Source organism: Microcebus murinus, chromosome 8, assembly GCF_040939455.1.
Source record: "Microcebus murinus isolate Inina chromosome 8, M.murinus_Inina_mat1.0, whole genome shotgun sequence".
Taxonomy (NCBI): Eukaryota; Metazoa; Chordata; class Mammalia; order Primates; family Cheirogaleidae; genus Microcebus; species Microcebus murinus.
In genome coordinates this window covers 940891-968068 of record NC_134111.1, presented here as the reverse complement: position 1 = coordinate 968068, position 27178 = coordinate 940891, and the positions used below count along the sequence as shown (strand labels likewise).

The following is a 27178-nucleotide window of genomic DNA, read 5'->3' as shown; positions in this document are numbered from 1 at the left end:
TGGCCCAGGCTGCAATCCTGGGCAGGGAACCTCCCAGTGCACATCATGGCCAGGAGATACGAATTGACTTGTGGTCTTGACTGCTGGCAGAAGTCCGGGAAAAACTGTGGAATGGGGGGATGAAAACGAGTGAGGCATGCTCCAAACTGCAGTCTCAGACAGATCCACTCCCACACATGGACTTTTCAGCTGAATGAGACAATTTCAGCCCCTCCCTGGAAGCTTTGCTCAGAAGTAGAGAATAGATCTTTGACCCCTGCTAACAGCATCTGTGGAGTTTAAGAGCAGGCTCACCCAACCCAGCTGTGTCCAGTCTCATTCTCTCACCTACTACCACTGAGGTGAAGAATAAGGACACACCTGGAAGTCCCAGGGTCCCACTTACCACCTGAGGCATTAGAGGACCTCTGCAGAGGAATAAAAGCTAGTTACGGAACCCACAAACAACACTGCAGCCTGCTCCTCCTAGAAAGTGCTACAAACTGACAGGGAGGTAATTCCGCACATACCCTTTTACTGCATCTACTGACTCATCATAAAGGGTGTAATTGAACCTCATTCACAAACACCACCTACTGGATCAGAGAATAAACATGGTGTGTCATATTCAAATGAAAATCTAAAGGTAAGAAACAATAGCTGATCCACATGGGATGGAATCAGTGAAAGAATTCTGGAAGTATGAAGAATCAAACAGAAAGCACACCTCCAAGGGGGAACACCAGCTCTCTAGCAATAGACAGAAACTAAATTCCAAATGCTAAAATGACAGAAGAATTTTGAACATGGATTGTTAGAAAACTGAATGATGTGCAAAAAAAAAAAAAAAAAATGGATAACCAACACAAAGAAACCACACACAAAAAACCCCCAAAATCCAGGACTTTGAAAAAAAATCACTAAAGCAATTGAAATAAAGCAGTCATGAGAGGAAAATTTATATCCATAAATGCCTACAAGCAAAAGACAGAAAGATCACAAATAAACAACCTAACAAATCATCTCAAAGAACTGCAAGAATGAGCAAACCAACCCCAAACCCACCAGAAGAAATGAAGACAGAAAGATCACAAATAAACCATCTAATGAATTGTCTCAAGAACTGGAAAGGATGAGCAAACCGACCCCAAACCCACCAAAAGAAATGACATCACAAAGATCAGAGCAAAACTAAATTAAATTGATAACAAAAGACCTGTATAAAAGATTAATTTTAAAAAAGTTAGTTCTTTGAAAAAATAAATAAAAGTGACTCGCCTTTGGATAGATTAATGAGAAGCATATCAGAAAGAACTCTAAAGCTCCAATAGGAAGGAAAAAGGAGAAATTACAATGATGCAATGGAAATACAAAATATCATCCACGAATTTTATAAAAACTGCTATGCACATAAACTGGAAAATGTGTAGGAAATGGACAAATTCTTAGAAATACACAGCCTCACTACTCTCAGTCAGGAAGAAATAGAATTCCTGAACAGACAAATATCAAGGTCCAAAACTGAAACAGCACTAAAAAACCTTCCTGAAAAGAAAAGTCCCGAACCAGATTGTTTCACACTCTAATTTTACCAGACCTACAAAAAGAAGTGGCACCTATCCTGCAGAAAATATTTAACAACATGGAGAAGGAAGTTAACCTCTCTGACATGTTTTTTTGAAGCTAACATCACCCTGATATGAAAACCAGGAAAGGATGCAACAACAACAACAAAAAAAACTACAGGCCAATATCCCTTATGAATATAGATGTAAGAATTCTCAACAAAATCCTAGCAAACAGAATTCAGCTTATTATAAAAAAAATAATCTATGACGATCAAGTGAGTTTCATCCCAGAGAAGCAGGGATGGTTCTACATCTGCAAATCTATAAATTCAACTTACCACATAAATAGAAGCAAAAACTAAGACCATATGATCCTCTTAATAGACACAGAAAACACATTTGAATAAATTCAACATCCATTTGTGATAAGAATGCTTAATAAAATAGGCAGAGACAGGACTTACCTACAAAAGGTAAGCCACATATGACAAACCCACAGCCACCTTCATACTGAATGGGGAAAAATTGAAAGCATTCCCACTTAGAACTGAAACCAAACAAAGTTGCCCTCTATCACTGCTTCTATTCAACATAGTGCTGGAAGTCCTAGCCAGAGCAATCAGACAAGAGAATCAAATCATGTGCATGCAAATAGGGGCAGAAGAAATGAAACTATCTCTCTTTGCTGATGATATGAACTTGTCATCAGTAAAACCCCAAACAGTGTGCCATTAGATAGGGACAACAAGAATACAAAATGCAAAAAGAACGGTCTCTTCAATTGGTGCTAGGAAAACAGGATATCCGTAAGCAAAAAATAAGATTAGACAATTTTGCTTATAGCACTATCAAAAATTAACTCAGAATAAAACAAAAAGTCTCATGTAAGACATAAATCCTTTAAAATTTTAAAACATATTAAAAAAACCTTCTTGGTATTGATATTAGTAATACATTTTTTAGATATGACACCAAAGGTATGAAAACCAAAAGAAATACAAAACAAGTTGGGCTGCAACAAATTAAAAAGCTTCTGTATGGAAAAGAAAACAATAAAAAAGAGTATTTTCTGATTTACAAATAATATACCTGATAAGAGGTTAATATCCCAATTATGTAAGAAAGTTATTCAAATCAAAGGTAAAAATAATAATAAATAGTTTGAAAATAGGCAAAGACTAAATGCATATCTTCTAGATGAAGTCATACAAATAAATGACCAAGAAGTATGTCAATATCACTTATAATATCTCAATATCACAAATCATCAGAGAATTGAAAATCAAAATCGTGATGAATTATCACTGTATACCTGATAGAATGGCTCACATCAAAAGGAAGAGATAAGATTTAATAAGAACATGAAGAAAAAGAAAAAGAAATCCTGTACCCAGTTGGTAAGTTTAAATTGGTCAATTATGAAAACCAATACAGAAATTCTTTAAACAATAAAATAGAAAAGGACTACCATACAATGCAACCGCCTCACTTCTATGTATATAACCAAAGGAAATAAAATCAGTATCTTGAACAAATATCTGCATCCTCATGTTTATTGCAACATTATTCAAAATTGCCAAGACATGAAAACAACCTAAACATTTGTAAAAGCTGAATGAATAAAGAAAATAGGGTACATATGCAAAATAGAATATCACTCAGCTATAAAAATTGTAATCAATCATTTCTACAACATGGATGGATGTGGAGGACATTATGCTAACTGAAATCATTCAAGCAAACAAAGATAAATACTGTACAATCTTACATACATGGGGAATCTAAAAAGTTTAAACTCATAGAAGCAGAGATTACAAGGCTAATTTCCAGGGCCTGAGGTGAGAAAAAAAGCAAAGATGTGGTTCAAGAGTACAAACATTAAGTTACAAGACCAAAAAGTTTTGTAGACATAATGTATATCATGGTGTCTATAGCTAATAATAATGTTGTGCATCTTAAAATTTACTGACTGTAGACCTTAAGTATTCTCACTATAAAAAAAAAATAAGTAACTGTGAGGTAATATATATTTTCATTAACTTGGTTGTGTTAATCATATCAAAACATATATCAAATCATTACATTGTACATAATAATTATATAGTTATACTATTTTTGTGAAGAAAATTCATATGACACACACAAACACATATATATACACACATAGATAAACATTTGAATGACACAGTACCAGTAGGCTTCATACTAAACAAGAGAAAATTATAGAATTAGAGTTGGTAACAGTTAAAGACTGGGAGTTTAATGTATGCTCAGCAGTGTTCTATGCACCCCAAACATATTTCACAATTGTAGGGTATTGCAGGGCTTAGTGGCTCACGCCTATAATTCTAGCACTCTGGGAGGCCGAGGTGGGCGAATCGCTCCTGGTCAGGCATTTGAACCCAGACTGAGCAAGAGCAAGACCCCATCTCTACTAAAAATAGAAAGAAATGAATTGGCAAACAAAAATATATAGAAAAAATTAGCCGAGCATTTTGGCACATGCCTGTAGTCCCAGCTACTCCAAAGGCTGAGGCAGTAGGATTGCTCTAACCCAGGATTTTGAGGTTGCTGTGATGTAGGCTGATGCCACAGCACCCTAGCACAGGCAACGAAGGGAGACTCTGACTAAAAAAAAAATGTAAAGTGTACATACATTAAACTATATTAAAATTTAGAAATTTGGACACATAGAATTAAATTATTAATCAGAGTCACAAAAAAACCCAGAATTTTGATGTAAAATAACATTATCTTTTCTAATATTTAAGGAGATACTTAGTGTTCTGATAATGAGCATGAATATCTATAGAAACACATTTAATCATTTCACAGGATAACAAAAACTAAAGCAGAAAACATATAACATCTGCTTGTGGTGATCCTGGGATTTCTGAACTAAATACCAATATCACCACCACACTCACACATTCCAGACATGATGCAATAAATGCAGAGCAATTAAAAGACGGTTTGCAGACTGGTGTGGTGGCTCGTGCTTGTAATCCTAGTGCTCTGGGAGGGCAAAGGGGGAGGATCGCTTGAGCTCAGGAGTTCAAGACCAGTCAGAGCAATAGCAAGACATCATCTTTACTAAAAATAGAAAAATCAGCCAGAGACTTTGGCACATGCCTATAGTGTCAGCTACTCAGGATACTGAGCAGGAGGATCACTTGAGCCCAAGAGTTTGAGGATTCAGTGAGCTACCACAATGCCGTTGCACTCTATCCAGGTTGAGAGAGTGAGACTCGGTCTCAAACATAATTCTTTACCATAGATTTTCTCAAATATACACACATATTTCCATGTCTTGTAATGTAATGGAACGCAGTCAGTACCTGCAGTCCATTATAAACCAAGAGTAGGGCTTTTGTTCTCACTCTAACCTTAAAAGAACAATAAAGAAAAATAAAGTCCTTAGATAATTTAAGCATAAGGGACAGGGAAGCCTCTATCAAAGATTAAGAGAAAGAAACCCAGGCTTCCCAGATCCAATTTCCATTGAAGCAGAGTTTTCCAAAGCACTTTTTAAGGTCTGGCTTCTTCCTTGACCTTTGAACTTCTAATATGTGTCATCTGCTTTATTCACTCCCACCTACCTGAGTTTTTGGCTACTGTCTTCTTCGTCTTCACATTCCAAGGCTCTTTTCCTTGCTCCAGACAGGTGATCAGGTCTGGCTTAGAGGCAACAAGACCTGTTTTATTTGAAAAATGTAACATATTTTTGGGATTCTTCCATTACCAATTGAGTACTGTGCTCAGTAGAGAAAGGGGAACAATATAGAAAGATTCTCAAAAAAATCCCAAAATACTAAGTTCTAACAGACACTTTAGAATATTTAGAAAGTATTTAAAATTTGGGGGTCCTTAGCTCCATTACCCAATACTGTGGAATCAAATATTGGTTATGGAAATTGGAATTTAAGATGTGAGCAATAGCATCTTATGCCACTAATGTTTTGGAATTACCACTGATGAAGAGTGAAGGGTACAGATCAGTTCAAGAAAGGGAAAGATTCATGTCAAGATAAAATAGATTGAAGATTTTCTTTCCTATACCAACAAATTTTTCCTTGAAAACAAACATCTTAACTTCCGTCATGCAAAGAAAAAAATCCCAGAAAAATTCTACAAAGTTAGAATATAAAATCTGTAGTATGAAATAAAAATTGTGTATTGAAATGATCTTTACCCATGAACACCAAATGTCTGTAGTTCTCAAGCATCACATCTCTATACAACTTCTGCTGAGCATTGTCAAGACATGCCCACTCCTCCAGAGAGAATTCTATGGCCACATCCCTTAATGTCAACAGTCCCTGAAACAAAACAAAACAAAACAAAACAAAACAAACACATATTTACCAAGTGGTCATGTAGAGAATTCTTAATCTCACAGCTGGTGAAATAATGGAGTGAAGAGAACTGGTTATGAATCATATGAATAACTGGAATTATTCAAGCAGACAAATTTTAACACAAAAATATTCTCTAATATATTATCTAACTCTGGAGAGAGAGGATGACATAAGGTCCACAAATCTCATGTAGATATTATAATTTTATGGATAAGGAATAAAATTCCAGTCACCAACATAGACATTTATATTTGTGAGTACTATATTTACATCATACAGGATAAGTTGTGTATATTTTTCAGATAGAAAAATCATGTTGACTTAGAAGATATTAATGCTTCTTAAATTTTGCAAAGACTTTAATACGTACAACAACAAACTAGAAATAATCCTAAAATACAAATTTTTGATTTCAAAAATCTGGAGTGAAGCCTGAGTTTCTGAATTTCTAACAAACTCAGCAGTGACATCATTGCTTCTGGTGGAAAGGGAATATTTTTCAAACATTCAGTAAGCAGCAGAACCTGGCTTCATCTGAGTTCACTGTTCCAGGAAACAAAGATGAGAGACTTTATTTTCCAGAGCAAGTAATATGCAAATGGAATCTAATATAAAAGAAGAGCTTCCACATAAACTGTGATGGTTTATGCTCATCACTAAGTAAATCTTCACAAGGTACTTCATAATTGACAGGAAAATAATTAACTCTATACTAGAAAAATGATAGAGAACACATTAACCAAGTGAATAAAATTAATACCAACTATAATACAACAAATTACTATCAGGTATCAATGCACACAGACGTACCACCACTGCTGTGATATTTTGATATTTTTGGCCAAAAGAAAATAGTAAATTATCATCTGAATCTAATCATGAACATCAGTTTTATGCAAAGTTCAAGCTACAGTTATCTCTCATGTTCTGTCATCTCAAATAATGTATTTAAATAGTCTTTCTTTAGTATCCCAGAGAGCTAGTGTCTTCTAATTATTCTTTTTCGCAGAACTTTCTAAGTTATCTGAACAATTAATGTGTATTCCACTAATCTCTTTCTGCACAGAACTGATGGAGCATCTAGATAGAACATAAACTATACTTGTACCCCTTCTTCACTGATATCCTGGGGATTGAACTCATCTCCAATAGTAATCTTGGGCATCCAAGATTCTGCCTCCAAGATGTTCAACAGCAACAAAGGGAATATTTTCAATATTGCAAGTTTTAAATTTATGGTGACAATTGTTCATGGTGCATAAGCATGGATGGAGAGAAGGCTCTGGCATATAGGGGGAGAATAATTTTTTAGAGCTCCTTGACTATCATTAAGAAAAAGAGGGAAAAAAGTATTTGAAATGAAGGCATTAGGTAGGAACAACAATGCAAAGTCTGTACACAAGACATAACAAGAGGAAAAGTGAACATAGCCCCTGACCTGGGACACATTCCCAGGAGAACCAGCCATTTCTTTCTCTTTTCGAGAAATACCTTCTTAGTTAAGATTATCTGGAAAGATCACACATGTATCTTGAGAATATGCATCTAAAGGTGTTCGCACAACCTTTTCCCCTGCTACCACCTCACCCACAGCAAAAGGACCATGGTGCAGAAAAATTCACACTTCCCTGTCCTTTATCACAGGAGACAGTTAGAAGCAATGATCTCCTACATATAGATCAAAATTTGAGGTTTTTTCCTTTCCTGCCCTCAGCTTTTCTGTCCTGCCAAAGTCACCAGCAACTTTTGCTGCAGCCGTGAGAATATGGACCATACTGACCTGCCCTTACAAAACACAAGAAACTTTTCTAAAGAAGACAGAAGAATGCCCAACAAACATATGAAAAAAAATGCTCAACATCTCTAATCATTAGGGAAATGCAAATCAAAACCACAATGAGATATCACTTAACTCCAGTGAAAATGGCCTTTATTAAAAAGTCCCCAAACAATAAATGCTAGTGTGGATGTGGAGAGATAGGAACACTCCTACACTGCTAGTGGGACTGCAAACTAATTCAACCTCTGTGGAAAGCAATATGGAGATACCTTAAAGCGATACAAGTGGATCTACCATTTGATCCAGCAATCCCATTACTGGACATCTACCCCAAAGATCCAATGAAACTTTCCCAAAAAGACACCTGCACTCGAATGTTTATAGCAGCACAATTCATAATTGCAAGGCTGTGGAAACAGCCCAAGTGCCCATCAATCCAAGAGTGGATTAATAAAATGTGGTATATGTATACCATGGAGTACTATTCAGCTATAGGAAACAATGGTGATATAGAACATCTTGTATTTTCCTGCTTAGAGCTGGAACCCATACTACTAAGTGAAGTATCCCAAGAATGGAAAAACAAGCATCACATATACTCACCAGCACACTGGTATTAACTGAGCAGCACCTAATTGGACACATAGGAACTACAGTAATGCGGTATTGGGCAGGTGGGAGGGGGGAGGGAGGTGGGCATATACATACATAATGAGTGAGATGTGCACCATCTGGGGGATGGTCATGCTGGAAACTCAGACTTGTGGGGAGAGGGGGGAAAGGGCATTATTTGAAACCTTAAAATTTGTACCCCCATAATGTGTTGAAATAAAAAACAAACAAACCTTAAAAATATCTCTAATCTTGTGAAGGGAATCAGGTCAGGTATTGCTGACCAATCCTTGTGCTGCTAAATTTAAGATCAATGTCTCTTTAGTATTTACACTTCTAAACTGCCTATAAATTGAGCATTCCCATAACTCCCTTCTCAGCTCCACTAATTCAATATAACTACTCATAGAACACAGCAAAACATTTTAATTACATTTTACAGTTTATTAGAATTGGTACACACAGGAATGGCCAAATGGAAGAAATGTGCAGAGCAAGGCAAAGTGGTGGGGCAAGATGGCACTAGAAACTAATGCTGGTAAATAGCTGTGATCAATTAAAGAAATCTCCCATCCTTTTTGTTCATTAAGAGGAGCTCACCGCAAAGAAACACCCTTTATGTTATGACTTAGATGATGCTCCCTATTTTACCTATCACAAAGCCAGACACAGACCCTAAAAAAATCCCATTTTTGCTTCACAAACAATTAGAAGAACAATTCTGTATTCACTAGTGTAAACTAAATACTTGCTAACCATATGTGAGCTAAGTTACTCTCCTTTTGCCAGGCCCCTGAACTGTCATCCTCCCTCAGCATTAACCAGTATATAACCCCACTCTCTGCCTCTCCTAAAAATAGTCTGACTTCAGAGTAATTCATTCTCTGATTTACCATCTACTTGTGCCAGCTGACATCCTGACATCTCCCTGAAATGCTGTTTCTAATCTCATTTTCTCTTTCCTATAAAAGGAAGCCCCTTTTTGCCTAACCTTTGAGATGCTTGCAGATCTTATATTTGGTGCTTCCCACAGTCGCAATACTCCTTCACAATAAAGACACTTCTGACCTAAATCTGAAATGGTTGTATTTGCCAATGTCTAAAAGCAGTCCCAGGACAATAACAGATGCACTCCCAGAAGGGGTATCACACAGTTTTCCATCCCTAAACAGACCAAACCTTCCAATGGGTCCTTGTTCCCAGCTTTCCAGGGCTCTGTATCTTCTTTCACTATAAAAAGCTCCTTCCTGGCAGACATGAGTAGGCTAGAACACCTAAGAGTTAGGCCCCTTAGGAAAAACTCACTGGGCATTCAATGACCTCCTTTTACAGTCTGAAGATTGGGGTAAGCTTGGAGGCCCTGGTTCCATGCCTCTGCTTCTCATTCAGGGTTACTCATTTCATTGTAAATAAAAGAATACCCAGTGTTTGAAGAATCTAGAAAAATTTCTTAAACTCAGTGTATAGGTTTATAGAAGGGAGAACAATTCTGAAGGGAAAATACTCAGACCACAGTGTTTTTCCTCTGCTCTCACAGGACAACAACCAACACAGAAGATTTATAGGACCAAATGTGTACAAATTTCCCCATAATAACAAACAAGCAATCAATTTTGCAGCTAAATTTCCTCAAATACAGCTCAATCTGATACTATCTGACTGAAGATAGTCTCAAATCACACAGGTTTAGGATTCAACCCCCAAAACTATCCCCTCTTTCAGACACCCCTTGCAGGTCCAGGACTCCAAAACTTCTGATAGACCAGCCTCAAGTTGGAGTTCCATGACCTCCTCTGTATATTTGATTCATTTCCCAGACCAGCTCACAAAGCTCAAGAAAATACTTATTATATTCACTGATTTATCACAAAGGATATCTTGAAATATATAAACAAAAATCCAGGTCAGGAGATACATAAGGCAAGGTATGGGGAAGAAGGCGTGCATATTCAAGCCCTTGATAGGCTCCCCACTTCCAGGAACCACCACTTGTTCAGCTATCTAGAAGTTCTCCAAACCCTGTCCTTTGGGGTTTTTATAGTAGCTTCATTTATAAGCATAATTAGTTTATCTATATAAGTTATTTACAATCCAATTGACCTTCAGCCCCTCCCTGCTACCCAAAGGCTGGGAATGGGACTGAAAATTCCATCCCTTCAAGCAAATGGCAGGTTTCCCTGGCAACCAGCCTCCCACCCAGTGGTTTCAGGGAGTTTTGTAAAAACTGCCTTATTAACATAAGCTCAGATGTGTTTGATAGGCTAATTGACTGCCTTTCACCTTTACCATTCAGGAAATACTTCAGGAACCAAGAAAGAAAGGGTAAATATTTTAACAAAAAAAACATTGTTATTGGTATAGACATTTAGCAAATAACAAAGCCTTCAGGAGCTGAGATCCAGGAATCATGCATAAAAAAACAAAATATATCTATCATAATATAGAAATTGTAAGGCACTTACATTTATACTTCTACAGGAAAACCAAAAGTATTTATCTCTTTTAGACAATAAGTGGGTCATTTAATTATTATTTTCATAATAACAAATCATTTAGTAAACAATGACATGTGAACTCTTCTAAGAGTTGCCAAATTTCATCTCATAGGCTTTATCGTTAAACTGCAATATCCAGATAACAGGACACAAAACAGAGAGTTATCCACTTTCACACATCCTCAACTCTAAAAAAAAAAAAAAAAGAAAGAAAGAAAAGGAGGAGAAATAGGTGTGGGTGAGTCTTTGTCACTCACTACTTTTTTGCCCACACTTCCTTGTGGAAACATATTCATTTATCTGCAACCAAAATGGAACAAATATTTGTTTCTATTTCAATTCCTGGCTATACTTGCCAAAAGAAAGCCCTGAAATTCTATTAAAAATCACTCACAGGCCGGGTGTGGTGGCTCACACCTGTAATCCTAGAACTCTGAGGCGGGTGGATTGCTTGAGGTCAAGAGTTTGAAACCAGCCTGAGCAAGAGTGAGATCAGTCTCTACTATAAATAGAAAGAAATTAAGTGGCCAACTAATATATATAGAAAAATTTAGCCGGACATAGTGACGCATGCCTTTAGTCCCGGCTGCTAGGAAGGCTGAGGCAGGAGGATTGCTTGAGCCCAGGAGTTGGAGGTGCTGTGAGCTAGGCTGAGGCCATGGCACTCACTCTAGCCTAGGCAACAAAGTGAGACTCTATCTCAAAAAAAAAAAAAGAAAGGAGTAGAAAAATGGCCGAGTAGGGGTGCCCTCCTGGCTCTCTGCTCCCAGAGCAAATAGTGAAGAAAGCGGATAGCCACACTCCAGCGATCTACACTTCCACGAGACCAGCTTTGCCAGCCTGCAGACATTCAACAGGAAATGGAGGGATAAGACCATTTACAGCCTAAAGCAAAGGTGAACCGATCATTCTTCCGCAAAACTCGGGGATTCGGAGGCACACATCAGGGAGGGAGCTGCCGGCGGGCAGTGGCGCCAGCCTCTAACCGGCGCTGAGAAACACCCCTTCCTACACCGAGCTCCACTCCCACTCCCACGTAGGCTGGGAGGTGCCTGAAGTTGGTGAGAAGTGGCAGCGCGGGATTAAGCTGTGTGGAGAAGAGACTAGAGTAGGGAATGCGCTGAGTTAGCCAGAGCACACGACGGCCGGCCGCGGTTTAAGGCGGGGGAGGATCCGCGCGCAGCAACCGCTCTCCGCGCATCAGGAACCAGAGCCCTGCCGAACACTCCCAGGTCAAGAGTAAGGGGAGTTTACACAGCAGGAGGCTTTTTGACTTTGGATTTGGAGGAGGTTTGGGATAGCACTGAGAGGTCAGAGTGCGCAAAGTTAGACTCCTTGATCCATTAGGACCCCCCTCCTTCTGCCCCTCCGGCACCACCGCTCCGCCCCTGCTTTCCGGCGCTGACTCGGCATTCCAGCGCTGACTCGGCATTCCGGCGCTGACTCGGCATTCCGGCGCTGACTCGGCATTCCGGCGCTGACTTGCGCTCGGGGTTTGGAGAGGAGGCGCAGAGAAAGCGCTGGTACGCACCGCTGCTCCAGCAATTTGATATTGGACCGTCACTTGCTGCACAAGCGGCACTGACTCTGTGCTCAGAGAGTGGACCCTGCCTGGATGGGGCAGAGCTACAGGGGAGATTGATTGCCCTTGGTGAATTTAAGGCAGAGAAAGGGTGCCTTCCACACTCTCCAGTGACCCGGAGCCCCGCCCTGGGCTCCAAAGTCTCTGTCCCAGCCTTGGGGGCGGAGCTGAGATAGAAACTCTTTTCGTTCCTGCCGCTTATCTCCACCTGGGTAATTCAAGAGACAAAAGGCAGGGACAGGTGGGTCCCATTGACTGCCTGCCAGCTTTTCATCAGTCTCACCCTGCACAGGTCTCCCGCGCGCTGTGTCCAGAGTGTGGAGCGCTGGGCCTTGCTGGAGGCAGCCGTCAGTGGTTATAAGGCAGAGATATTTTACGGACCCCCACATCCGGGGATTTGGGGCTAGGCCTTTGGCTCCAAAGTTTGTATCCCCGCCTTGGGGGTGCAGCCGAGATAGAAACTGCTCCCGTTCCTGCCGCTTATCTCCACCTGTGGAATTAAAGAGACAGAACAAGGGGCCTGGTGGGTCTGGCTTCAGGACAATCTCTCACTGCACAGGTCTCTCGCGCTCTGTGTCCAGAGTGCAGAACCTGCCTGGCAGGAGACACCCACGAAGGAAGTTACCCTTAGCTGCTATAAGGCAGAGCGTCTTTACATCTACCACCGTCCTGTTTCTTGTGGCTGAGCCTTGGCTCCAAAGTTTCTGTCCCCGCCTTGGGGGCAAAGCTGAGATAGGAACTGTTCCCATTCCTACCGCTTATCTCCACCTGTGCAATTAAAGAGACAGAAGACGGGGTTCCCTGGGTTTGGCTACCGGCCTGCCGGCTTCTGGCCAATCTCTGTCTGCACAGGTCTTCTGTGCTCGGTGTCCAGGCCCTGGAGTTTGCCTGGGCAGAGCCGAGCCTTGTAGGAAGCAGGCTTCAGCGAATACAAGACAGAGAGACGTTACAACCCACACACTCTGGTGACTTGGAGCTGGGCCTTCGGTTCCAAAGTCTCTAGCCCCGCCTAGGGGGTGGAGCTGAGAGAGGAACTGCTCCGATTCCTGCCATCTATTCCCACCTGTGTAATTAAGGAGACCAGCAGGAAGGGTAGGGTAATTAGCTGTTTCCCCTCCTCTACATCTCGGACTGCTGGATCCCCAGTGGGTTGAGAGACCTGCAGACATCACCCCAGCGAAGGCTGCTGACAGAGAGCAACTCCACCTACTGGCTCAGAAAATAAATCAGACGTGTGAATACCCAAACGAAAACCTAAAGGAAAGAAACAACAACTGAGCAAAATGGGAAGAAATCAGCGAAGGAACTCCGGAAATATGAAGAAACAAACGGAAAACACACCCCCAAAGAGGAGCACCAGCCCCTTAGAAACAGACAACAACCAAAACCTGGCAACTAAAATGACAGAAGAGGAATTTCGAATGTGGATCATAAGAACACTCACTGACCTGCAACAACAACTCAATAACCAACACCAAGAAACCACAAAAAGCCTCCAGGAAATGGAACAAAGGTTCAACAAAGAGATTGACACAGTGAAGAAAACTTTAACCGAAGTCCTGGAGATGAAGAATCAACTCAGGGAACTACAAAATACTGTGGAAAGTCTCAAGAACAGGGTGGATCAAGCAGAAGAAAGAATCTCAGAGCTTGAAGATAACACCTTCTAATTAAATAAATCAGTCACAGAAATACAGCAGAGAAACAGGAGAAAAGACCAAAGCCTACAAGAGCTGTGGGATTATGTGAAAAAACCTAACGTGAGGGTCATAGGGTTAGCCGAAGGGGAGGAAGACAACAAACAGGGGCTGGACAAGCTTTTTGAAGATATAATAGAGGAAAATTTCCCAGGCCTTGCTCAAAATCTCGATATACAAGTTCAAGAAGCCCAGAGGACCCCTGGGAGATTCAATGCAAACAGGAAGACGTCACGTCATGCAGTCATCAGACTGACCAAAGTATCAACTAAAGAGGCCCTTCTAAGAGCTGTAAGACAAAAGAAGCAAGTAACATACAAGGGAAAGCCAATTCGAATAACATCAGACTTCTCTAATGAGACTTTACAAGCAAGGAGAGACTGGGGCCCCATTCTCACTCTTCTGAAACAAAACAATGCCCAGCGTAGAATCTTATTCCCTGCAAAGCTAAGCTTCATATATGAAGGAGAAATAAAGACATTCCCAGACAAGCAAAGCCTCAGAGAATTCACCAAGACAAGACCAGCCCTACAAGAAGTTCTCAAAACAGTGTAACACGTGGAACACCATAATAGAAACTCACGAATATAAACAAAATAAAAATAAAAAACCAACACCCAATGACTAAAGGCCAGATATCTCTATGGCTCAAGAGAGAAATCAAAGCAACAACATCCAACCCAAGAGAATGAACAGTAACCTACCTTACCTATCAGTTCTCTCAATAAATGTAAATGGCTTAAACTCTCCACTCAAGAGACATAGGCTGGCTGAATGGATAAGAAAATACAGGCCAAGTATATGCTGTCTTCAGAAAACACATCTAACCTGCAAGGATGCATATAGACTAAAATTAAAAGGGTGGAGATCAGTATTCCAGGCAAGTGGAAGCCAAAAGAAGGCTGGTGTGGCTGTCCTAATTTCAGACGATTTAGTTTTTTTTTTATTATTATTTATTTATTTATTTTTTTTTTTTGAGACAGAGTCTCACTTTGTCGCCCAGGCTAGAGCGAGTGCCGTGGCGTCAGCCTAGCTCACAGCAACCTCAAACTCCTGGCTCAAGCAATCCTTCTGCCTCAGCCTCCCAAGTAGCTGGGACTACAGGCATTCGCCACCATGCCCGGCTAATTTTTTGTATATATATTAGTTGGCCAATTAATTTCTATTTATAGTAGAGACGGGGTTTCGCTCTTGCTAAGGCTGGTTTCAAACTCCTGACCTCGAGCAATCCGCCCGCCTCGGCCTCCCAGAGACCTAGGATTACAGGCGTGAGCCACCGCGCCCGGCCTCAGACGATTTAGTTTTTAAACCAACAAAAGTAGTGAAAGAAAAAGAGGGTCATTACATAATGGTGAAGGGCACAGTTCAACAAGAAGAGATAACAATTTTAAATATTTATACACCCAACTTAGGTGCACCCAGTTTCATAAAGCAAACCTTACTGGATCTAAGCAAATGGATTAATACCAACTCCATAATCACTGGAGATTTCAACACCCCACTGACGGCTCAAGACAGATCCTCCAAACAGAAAATTAATAAAGAAATAATGGACTTAAACAAAACTCTAGAACAACTGGGTCTGACTGACATCTACAGGACATTCTACCCCAAATCCACTGAATACACGTTCTTCTCATCAGCTCATGGGACATTCTCTAAGATTGACCATATCCTAGGACACAAAGTAAACCTCAAGAAATTTAAAAAAATAGAAATCATACCATGTACATTCTCAGATCACAATGGAATAAGGGTAGAAATCAACCCTAACAGAAACTCACATTTCTACACAAAAACATGGAAATTAAACAACCTTCTACTAAATGATTACTTCATAAATGAAGAAATCAAGACGGAAATAAAAAAATTCCATGAAGAAAATGACATTGGAGAGAAAAGTTATCAACTCCTCTGGAACACAGCTAAAGCAGTTCTGAGAGGAAAGTTTATCTCCATAAATGCCTATAACCAAAAGTCAAAAAGATCACAAATAGACAATCTAATGAAACGACTCAAAGAGCTGGAAAAAGAAGAACAGACCAGCCCCAAACCCAGCAGAAGGAGTGAAATCAACAAGATCAAATCAGAACTAAATGAAATTGAAAACAGGAAAGCTATTCAGGAGATTAACAAAACAAAAAGTTGGTTCTTTGAAAAAATAAACAAAATTGACACGCCACTGGCTAAGCTAACGAAAAGCAGAAAAGAGAAATCTCTAATAAGCTCCATCAGGAATAAAAAAGGAGATATCACAACCGATCCCAAAGAGATACAAGATATAATTTACAAGTACTACAAAGATATTTATTCACACAAACTGGAAAATGTGGAGGAAATGGACCAATTTCTAGAAACACACAGCCTCCCTAGGCTCAACCAGGAAGAAATAGATTCCCTGAACAGACCAATCTCAACAGCTGAAATAGAAACAGCAATTAAAAATCTTCCTAAAAAGAAAAGTCCCGGTCCAGATGGCTTCACACCCGAATTTTACCACACTTACAAAGAAGAACTAATACCTATCTTGCAGAAACTATTCCACAACATCGAGAAGAATGGAAACCTCCCTGACACCTTTTATGAAACGAATATTACTCTGATACCAAAACCAGGAAAGAATCCAACAAAAAAAGAAAACTACAGACCAATATCCCTAATGAATATAGAGCAAAAATTTTCAACAAAATCTTAGCTAACCGAATCCAAACGCTTATCAAAAAAATAATCCATCATGACCAAGTGGGCTTCATCCCAGGAATGCAGGGATGGTTCAACATACGCAAATCTATAAATGCAATTCACCACATAAACAGAAGCAAAAACAAAGACCACATGATTCTCTCAATAGATGCACAAAAAGCTTTTGACAAAATTCAACACCCTTTCATGATACGAACACTGAAGAAAATAGGAATAGAAGGGACATATCTAAAAATGATACATACAAGCCATTTATGACAGACCCATAGCTAAAATCATACTGAATGGGGAAAAACTGAAAGCATTCCCACTTAGAACCGGAACCAGACAAGGCTGCCCACTATCTCCACTTCTATTCAACATAGTACTGGAAGTCCTGGCTACAGCAATCAGACAGGAAAGTGGAATTAAAGGTATCCAAATAGGGGCAGAAGAGATCAAACTTTCACTGTTTGCTGATGATATGATATTATATCTAGAAAACCCCAAAGATTCAACCAGGAAACTTCTGGAACTGATCAATGAATTTAGCAAAGTCTCAGGATACAAAATCAATACACAGAAATCAGAGGCATTCGTATATGCCAACAACAATCAAATCGAGAACCAAATTAAAGACTCAATACCCTTCATAATAGCAACAAAGAAATTAAAGTACCTAGGAGTATACTTAACCAAGGAGGTAAAAGACCTCTATAGGGAGAACTATGAAACACTGAGGAAGGAAATAGCAGAGGATGTAAACAGATGGAAATCCATTCCATGCGCGTGGATCGGCAGACTCAACATCATTAACATGTCTATACTACCCAAACTGATCTACAGTTTCAATGCAATACCTATTAAAATCCCATCAGCATTCTTCACAGATATAGAAAAAATAATTTTACGCTTCGTATGGAACCAAAGAAGACCCCGAATATCAAGAGCAATTCTAGGCAACAAAAACAAATTGGGAGGCATTAATATGCCAGATATCAAACTATACTACAAAGCTGTAGTAATTAAAATAATCTGGTATTGGCACAAAAATAGGATTATTGACCAGTGGAACAGATGTGAGAATCCTGATATAAAACCATCCTCATATAGCCATCTAATCTTTGACAAAGTAGACAAAAACATACGCTGGGGAAAAGAATCCCTTTTCAATAAAAGGTGCTGGGAAAACTGGATAGCCACTTGTAGAAGGTTAAAACAGGACCCACACCTTTCACCTCTCACAAAAATCAACTCACGCTGGCTAACAGACTTAAATCTCAGGTGTGAAACCATTAGAATTCTAGAGGAAAATGTTGGAAACACTCTCCTAGACATCGGCCTGGGCAAAGAGTTTATGAAGAAATCCCCAAAGGCAATCAAAGCAGCAACAAAAATAAATACATGGGACATGATGAAACTGCAAAGCTTCTGCACAGCCAAAGAAACAGTCATGAAAGTAAACAGACAACCTACAGAATGGGAGAAAATTTTTGCATCCTACGTATCCGATAAAGGGCTGATAACTAGAATATACTTAGAACTCACGAAAATCAGCAAGAAAAAATCAAATAACCCTATTAAAAAGTGGGCAAAGGACATGAACAGAAACTTTTCTAAAGAAGACAGAAGAATGGCCAACAAACATATGAAAAAATGCTCAACATCCCTAATCATCAGGGAAATGCAAATCAAAACTACAATGAGATATCACTTAACTCCAGTGAGAATGGCCTTTATCAAAAAGTCTCCAAATAACAAATGCTGGCGTGGATGTGGAGAGAGAGGAACACTCCTACACTGCTGGTGGGACTGCAAACTAGTTCAACCTCTGTGGAAAGCAATATAGAGACACCTTAAAGCGATACAAGTGAATCTACCATTTGATCCAGCAATCCCATTGCTGGGCATCTACCCAAATGATCCAATGACACTCTACAAAAAAGACACCTGCACTCGAATGTTCATAGCAGCACAATTCATAATCGCAAGGCTGTGGAAACAGCCCAAGTGCCCATCAATTCAAGAATGGATTAATAAAATGTGGTATATGTATACCATGGAGTACTATTCAGCTCTAAGAAACAATGGTGACATAGCACATCTTATATTTTCCTGGTTAGAGCTGGAACCCATATTACTAAGTGAAGTATCCCAAGAATGGAAAAACAAGCACCAGATATATTCTCCAGCAAACTGGTATTAACTGAGTAGCACCTAAGTGGACACATAGGTACTACAGTAATAGAGTATTGGGGAGGGGGGGGAGGGGGGGCAGGTATATACATACATAACGAGTGATAGGCGCACCATCTGAGGGATGGTCATGCTGGAGACTCAGACTTGTGGGGGGAGGGGGGGAAGGGCATTTATTGAAACTTTAAAATCTGTACCCCCTAATATGCCGAAATAAAAAAAAAAAAAAAAGAAAAATCATTAGCAAAAAAGCAACAGACCTGGGAGATTACTACACTCACTCTGGGGAAGAAAATAGATACATAATAAGTTTTAAAAATACAATATATAAATAGAGTTTTTCTGAAATCTACTTTTATATGACTCCTTTTTATGATGACATAAAGACTACACAACTATAACCACTAAATTATTGAATTTGGTTTGCTGTCTCCTGGACTTTTTGAAAGTCTTTGATTTAAGCCCTCCTGATGGACCTCAAAAAGGAACCATAGATGACTGCTCTCAGAACCATAAATCGCAGTTTGCTTTAATAAATTCTGTCACCTTTTTAAGCGGTGCCTTAGTTTCACTTTTAACATGAGAGTGGAGTGGTGGGGACCCCAGGGGCTACAGATCCTCCCATGCATGAACCCTGCACCCCAGCTTAAATTCCTCCCTGATGACCCTGTAGTCACCCCACAATGTAGGGGAGACACAGGGCTGCATCACAGATCTACCCAGATGACTCCCACTGGGCCACAGATGCCTAGGAGGATGAGACAGGGCGCTCCTGGTTCCAGCTGCGGCCCAACCCCGCTCTAAGCCGCAGGGGACTGAGGGCCGAGCCGGCATGACGAGTCTCTTGTCCGCAGACTCCGGGTCTGGCGGGAAGCCGGGGTCCTGCCACAGCAGTTCCACTGGGTTTCAAATCCCCTGGCACAGCCGGCCCCACACACTCACCATTTTCCAACTTCCGTGGTGCCCTGGAATCCTTCTTGCAGATGTTTCAGAACCCGCAGTTCAGAGGGTGACAAAGGCTGAGGGTTACCTGAGTTCCCCAAAGCAAAGAAGAAGGAGCACTGAAGACAAAAAGGAGCATGGAGTGCAGGCAGGAGACAAAGGCCCCTCACCTGCCCCCCCTCCCGGAAGTCCCGCCCTTCCACTGCGTGCCTGATTGGAGAGTTCCCATTCCAGGATTTCTGATTGGCTCAGGCTCTAGGCCACACCCCTTAGAGCCCTGATTGGCATATAATGGGATCCACCTACTAATGGCGGCAACCAGGGCTTTCTGTCTGCGCTGGGACCTGTTGCTACCTGCAGGACATTTGCATTTAACCTTGTATGTAGGATATATCCAAGCTGGGCATGGTGGCTCCCGCCCGTAACCATAGCACTCTGGGAGGCCAGGCTGGAGGATTGCTTCATCTCAGGAGTTCAAGACCACACTGAGCAAGCGGGAGACCCTTGTCTCTACTAAAAAAATAAAAATAAATTAGCCAGGCCGGGCGCGGTGGCTCACGCTTGTAATCCTAGCACTCTGGGAGGCCGAGGCGGGCGGATTGCTCAAGGTCAGGAATTCAAAACCAGCCTGAGCGAGACCCCGTCTCTACTATAAAAATAGAAAGAAATTAATTGGCCATCTAATATATATATATATAAAAAATTAGCCGGGCATGGTGGCTCGTGCCTGTAGTCCCAGCAGCTCGGGAGGCTGAGGCAGTAGGATTGCTTAAAGCCCAGGAGTTTGAGGTTGCTGTGAGCTAGGCTGATGCCACGGCACTCACTCTAGCCTAGGCAAGAAAGCGAGACTCTGTCTCAAAAAAAAAAATAAATAAATAAATAAATAAATTAGCCAAACAACTAAAAATAAAAAAAATTTAGTCAGGCATGGTGACACATACATGTAGTCCCAGCTAATCAGGAGGCTGAGGCAGGAGGATCGTTTGACCCCAGGAGTTGGAGGTTGCTGTGAGCCAGGCTGGTGCCAGAGCAGTCTAGACCCAGGTGACAGAGAAAGACTCTGTCCCCCCCCCCAAAAAAAAGGTTATATCCAATTATGAATAATGTATTTTGTATTTGAAATTGGAATCTGTATGATGACAAACATTTTAAAATTTCAGATTCAGTAAAGTTTGCATTTTTTTATTTCTTAACTTTTCTTATACACTTTGGTAGGTTTGGGAATTTTCTGCTGTCCTAATCTGTTTGTCTACTATCCTCAACACCACACTGCTTTAACTATAGAACATTTTAATGTGTTTTAATATCTTATGGGAGCAAAAATCCTCATTGTGTGTTTTCCTCAGGAATTTTGGCTATCCTTATATGTTTGTTTTTCCATGTGCAATCTGCAAAATCATTGCTGGCTTTAAAAATGTGACAGAATCTATTATGAGAGCCAATAAATGTTGAAGTTAGCTTAAGGATAAAGGACGTCTTTATATTATTGATTTTGTTTTGTTGTAAACCAGTGGATCAAGGTGACTTGGACACCAGAATCCAATCAGCCAAATTAGTTTATTGATACCTGCACAGGGGCTGTCACCACTCCATGCAAGGAGGGAGAAGCAGCCATGAACAAAGCCTTCGTGGTTTTCTTATACCTTAGTGGCTGGCAGCTATGCAAGGGAGCAATCACAGAAGCAGAACTTTGTGGATAGTCGTTAATCAAGAGAACAATGGAAAGGTACATTGAGGGACAAGGAACTTTTCCTGGGACAAAGAACTTTTCCTGGAACAGGACCCATCTATTCTTTTGGGGAACAGGCCTCCTTGACTCCTTTCCTCCTCTGGGAACTTCCTCCAGGAATTTAAACTAATAGTGAGAGCAAGACTGACTCCATTTTAAATTTTCAGGCACCATCTTTTGTCTATCTACTTTATTCTCCACTGGTCTTACTAGCTAATCAAATTCTTGATTCTACGAGGTGATCTGTGTCAGGTACTGTTTGGTATTGGGTGCTTAAGACCAACAGCTTGACCGCTTGCACCTGGTTTTGCACAAATGCCATGATAGGGTTAATTATGAGGGGGCCACAAGTAAGCCCTAGAAGGAGAAGAATTACGGGGCCTGTGAGGGCAGATACTAGGGTTGTTGGAACAAAAACTGAAGTCATGCTGAATTTTAATATGTTTTTTGGCATCAGTGTTTTTCCAGGGGGCTATAGTTTCACAACCCCAGTGCTTACAGTAGTAATATGTGGCTCCTCCACAGCCTATAGCATCGGCCGGGCATGAGTAGACCTGTATATTGTTTAGATCGTGATCTTTGCACTGTGGTGCCTGCACCAGTGGCCTCACCCCATTGCCTCCCGTGAAAGATTTCTACCACCGTACTTGGTTAGGGAGATTTGGGCCCTTGAAGTCACACAGATCAACTATAAATAAGGGTTGCTGATTGGTAGCGTTTGTCCAGGCAATCTCCTGTCCATCCTCCATGCGCAACAAAATCCAGGTATATGGGGGCATGTAGTGGGATGTGCCCCAAGTCTGACTGGTCCAACCCAGGGGAGTTGCTGCTAGGAGTAAGAGGAGGACTGTGGAGAGTGTCGGGACACACATACCTTTAGGGGGTCGCCTGTGTGTTCTATTTTCCATGTTTTTGGTATCTGGCTATCTTGGGCCCTTTTCACTTGCGTATAGTGGAACCAGGTCTTTTTTCCCCACAACCTTGACAGCTCTGGGAGTAGTGAGGATCACAGGGTATGGTCCGTCCAACCAAGCTTTGAGGGAGTCTAGGTTGTGTCTCTCTTTTTTTTTTTTTTTTTTCTTTTTTTTTTTCTTTAACAGGAAACAACAGCTAAATAGGTTGTGTCTCTTAATCCACACCCAATAACTGGGCTCCAAATGGTGAAGCAGATCCAGACCAGGAGGGAGAGGCCTTGTGTCCTACTGTGCCCCGACAGCTTTTTGGATGTCCGATCGGAGATGCTGGAAGGCCTGTAAAGAGCTAAGAAGGTTATGGTTACTTATGGAGGCCAGTGCCTCTTGCCTTAATTTTGGCAATATTGGTGGGGGAAATCCGTAAATGATTTTAAAGGGGGTGATTCCCACCCTGTAGGGAGTACAGGGGGTCCGCAGTAAGGCAAAGAGGAGTAGGCTAACCCAATTTTTGCCAGTCTCTAAATGCAATTTGTTCAAACTTTTCTTTTTTTTTATGGTCCTATTTATTCTTTTAACCTGCTAGGAACTCTGAGGCCTATATGGACAAAGCAACTTTTAAGTAACTTTTAATGCCTTGGCTACTGTTTTGGAGATCTGGGCAGTAAACTCCAGGCCATGGTCAGACTCCAGTGGTAGAGGGAGGCCGAATTGGGGGATTATCTCAGTGAGTAGGAATTTAGCCACTAACTGTGCTGTTTTCTTTTTAGTAGGGAAAGCTTCAGTCCAGCCTGAAAAAATATCCACTAATACAAGGAGGTACCTGTACCCATACTTTCCTGGTTTTATTTTAGTGAAGTCGAACTCCCATTGTTCTCCAGGGCTTTGTCCCCTTTGGCGTTGTCCAATGAATCGGAGGGTCTTAGTTTTATTTACTTTTACACAGGTTACACAATGACTAGCAATGTCCTTTGTTATCCCAGCCAGATTTGTGAGGATAAAATGCCTGGACACAAGCTGCTGAAGTTTTGTAACTCCTAGGTGAGATCCCTGATGAAGGTGTTTCAAAAGCTCCTGCTCTACTGCCTTGGGGGGTAATATTCTGCCAGCTGGAGTCTTTAGCCATCCATTTTCTCCTTGGACACAATTCATCTCGGCCCCTACCCTTTGCTTCTCATGGGAGTAAGTTGGTTTTGGGGGCAGGAGTCTTGCAGGCAAGAAAGGCAAAACATCGATAGGCCCTACTGGTCTTTGGGCTGCTTTCTTGGCACTCTGGTCAGCAAATGTATTGCCCTTAGTTATGTCTGATTTATCTTTTTGGTGGCCCCAGCAATGGACAATTGCTACTGCTTTGGGAAGCCCAATGGCTTCTAACAGAGCCAGGATTTTTGCTTTGTTTTTTATATTTTTGACCCCTGAGGTTAGGAGTCCCCATACCTGGTACAGAGCCCTGTGTTCATGTGCTGTTGCGAATGCGTACCAGCTGTCTGTGTAGATATTGACAGTCTTTCCTTTGGCCAGCCTTCAAGCCTGGGTCACAGCTAGTAGCTCTGCCCTTTGAGCTGAGGTGCCATGCCCTGATGCCTGTGCCCACAGTATCTCAGTCATGGTGGTGATTGCTGCTCCGGCCACTCTCACTCCATCCTGGATGAAACTGCTCCCATCTGTGAAGTGTTGCAGGTCAGCGTTCAGCAAGGTCTCATCTTGCAGTTCCAGCCTTAGGCTAGATCAGGCTTCTAGAACCTGTTTCCATTCATGCACTGGCAAGGTGGGGGCATCATCAGGGAGAAGGATGGCTGGGTTAAGGGCCATGATGTGTGATAAACTCACCCGCCGGGGTCCAGCAGGAGAACTTGATACTGGGTGATAAAAGCGTTAGAAACCACCAATCAGGAGGGCTTCGCAGTAGAGTTTCTACCATGTGTGCCCCAGAAACCTGTACATCCTGTCCCAGAGTTAGTTGTCGCGCCCGCCTCGCCAGCAAGGAAGACGCGGCAACTGGAGTTCTTCTGACCGTGCTTTAATGGGGTTCCCTTTAGACTTACATGATGCGGAAGACGCTGAGCACAAGCTCTCACACACTTATATACTCTAAGGAAGGAGGGAAGTGATGGGGATAGGTTAAAAGCGCGCGAGGGTTGTTACTGATAGGCCAAGCTAAGATCCTTCATATGCATACTTGATGAGACAGGAAAAGCCCCTACACCTGCGCGGTTCACCCTGTTTATCAGTCCTGTAGTATCGGCGTGACCAGGAAGCCGGCGCCATCTTGAAATGGCGTTAACACCGCGCCCCACAGTTAGTCTCTTTGCCTCTTTTCCTAAAAGCACTATAGCCACAACAGCTCACATACATCCCGGGCCCCAGAGGCTACCGAGTCCAGCCGTTTGGATAAGTAGGTTACTGGTCACCACCATGGTCCCAGTGTTTGGGTTAGAACCCCTTTGGCTATTCCCGGGGCCTCAGACACAAACAGCTGGAATGGCTTTGTGATGTTCGGTAGTGCCAGAGCTGGTGCAGCAGTGAGAGCTGCTTTTAGGGCCTCGAAGGCTTGTTGTTCTTTTTCTGTCCACACCAAGGATGGGTCCCTGCCCCCAGTGCTGGAGTATAGGGGCTTGGCTAAGTCTGCAAACCCTGGAATCCACAGATGGCAATATCCCACCGCCCCTAAGAACTCTCTGACTTGCCTTTTGGTGGTGGGTACAGGTATCTGCAATATGGCTCAGATTCTGCTCTGAGAGAGGGCTCGATGACCCCCAGTCAAATCATATCCCAGGTACGTTGCCATCTGGGTGCAGAGTTGAGCCTTTTTTGCTGAAACTCTATAGCCCTACCTTTGTAACTCTTGCAGGAGATTCAGGGAGGCGTGTTGGCATTCCTCCTCAGTTTCAGTAGCTATCAGCAGGTCATCGACATACTGTAGCAAAGTGACCTCGGGGTGTCTTTCCCGGTACCCCTGTAGATCCTTACATAAGGCCTCATCAAAGAGGGTTGGTGAGTTTTTGAACACATGGGGAAGGCGTGTACAGGTTAACTGTCCTGAATAACCTCCTTCTGGGTCTGTCCATTCGAATGCAAAAATTGGCTGATTCAGTGGGGAGAGAAGCAAGGAGAAGAAATCATCTTTGAAGTCTAAGACGGTGTAGACCACCAGGTCAAAGGGAATGAGGCTCAGCAGATTGTAGGGGTTGGGTACCGTGGAGTGGATAGTTTCCAATCTCTGGTTTACCTCCCTCAGGTCCTGTACTGGTCAATAGTCATTAGTTCCAGGCTTTTTAACTGGTAACAGTGGGGTTTTCCAGGCCGACTGACAGGGGATTAATATCCCTGCATCCCTCAGGTGCTTGATGTGCACTGCTATGCCTTGTTGGGTGTCCAAAGAAATAGAGTACTGGCGTACTCACACTGGGCTTGCTGTACTACAGAGTTGCACTACTATGGGTGGTTAGTGCTTTTCTAAGCCTGGGGGAGTTGTTTTAGCCCATACACCTAGGACTTGAGTCCTCCATTGTGCCAACAAGGCAGAGCTTCCTGAAGCCTCTGAGGCTTCCTCTTCAAAGAGGACATATTCCTCGGACAATGGGGTCTCAGGAAGAGACAGAGTGATTACTTCTGAACTGAAGGAGATGGTGGCATGCAACTTTCTAGCAGATCTCTCCCAAGCAGTGGGTATGGGCAGTCTGGCATAACTAGAAAGGAGTGTGTGATGACCCCTTTTCCTAAATCTGTGGGCCTGGCAGTAGTCCATGGATACATCTTGGGCTGCCCCATTGCCCCCTCTGTGGGAGTCTTGGTTGTGGTTAGCGGTCCCACAGCCTCTTTTAGGACGGAGAAAGTAGCTCCCATGTCAACTAAAAAGTCTGCAGGCTGGCCCCCTACCTTGAAGGTTATCATGGGCTTCCAGGGGCCAAGAGGATAGGAGCCCTGACCTCTTCATTGGGCACTTTCCAGGAGGACCTGGGCAGGCCTCTCTTTGGGCCTCCCCCTGCTCGGGGACTCGTTTTTCCAATGCCCGAATTGCTTCCAGACTGCACATTGGTCGGGGGCTAACGTTTTTCCTCTACGGGAGTGTCCTCCTGGGGGAGTTTTGCAGCTTCCTAGAGCGGGGCTTCCCTGTCTTCAGGGTGGCCTAGTTTCCTGCAGTGCAGCAATGACAACTCTTGCTATCTTTTTAGAGGCTGCTACCTCAGCTGAGTCCTGGTTATTTAAGAACACTTGAGCTATTTCCACTAACTCACTGAGATTTTTACCTTCAAATCCATCTAATTTTTTCAACTTCCTCCTGATGTCTGGGGCGACTGGGACACAAAGGCAACATTAATAGCTCTATGGTTTTTAGGGGCCTCCGGGTCAAGTCTGGTACGACTTGAACAATTGCTCTAAGAAGGTGGCCGGACTTTCCCCATTTCCCTGAGCCAATTCACTAACCTTAGACATATTTGTGAGCTTCCTGGCTGCTCCACAGAGGCCCAGCAACAGAGTCTGGTGATATTGGGTCAGCAACCCCCTACCTTGATCAGTGTTAGGGTCCTAGTCTGGTCTATGGTTGGGGAAGCGAGTGTCTATGAAGTCTGCATCGGATGCCGGATGCCCATGCAGGCTAATAACAGCTTTTGTCACCTCCCAGTTTATGCGCTCGCATTCTTC

General features: G+C 42.1%; 1 protein-coding gene across 1 annotated transcript; it reads right to left on the bottom strand.

The window, feature by feature from the left end:
- Positions 1 to 812: 812 nt before the first annotated feature.
- LOC142872331 (zinc finger protein 679-like) lies at positions 813 to 20064 on the bottom strand. Its single transcript, XM_076005410.1, has 3 exons — positions 19892 to 20064; positions 5740 to 5866; positions 813 to 5242 (listed from the first exon to the last, which is right to left on the bottom strand). The coding sequence occupies exons 1-3, from the start codon at positions 19892 to 19894 to the stop codon at positions 5133 to 5135; spliced, it is 240 nt and encodes a 79-aa protein (XP_075861525.1). The 5' UTR covers positions 19895 to 20064; the 3' UTR covers positions 813 to 5132.
- Positions 20065 to 27178: the final 7114 nt, after the last annotated feature.

Coding starts and splice junctions, on each gene's coding strand:
- LOC142872331 (XM_076005410.1), bottom strand. Junction 5,243..5,739: donor CAGACATTTGGTGTTCATGG/GTAAAGATCATT, acceptor CAAATAAAACAG/GTCTTGTTGCCTCTAAGCCA.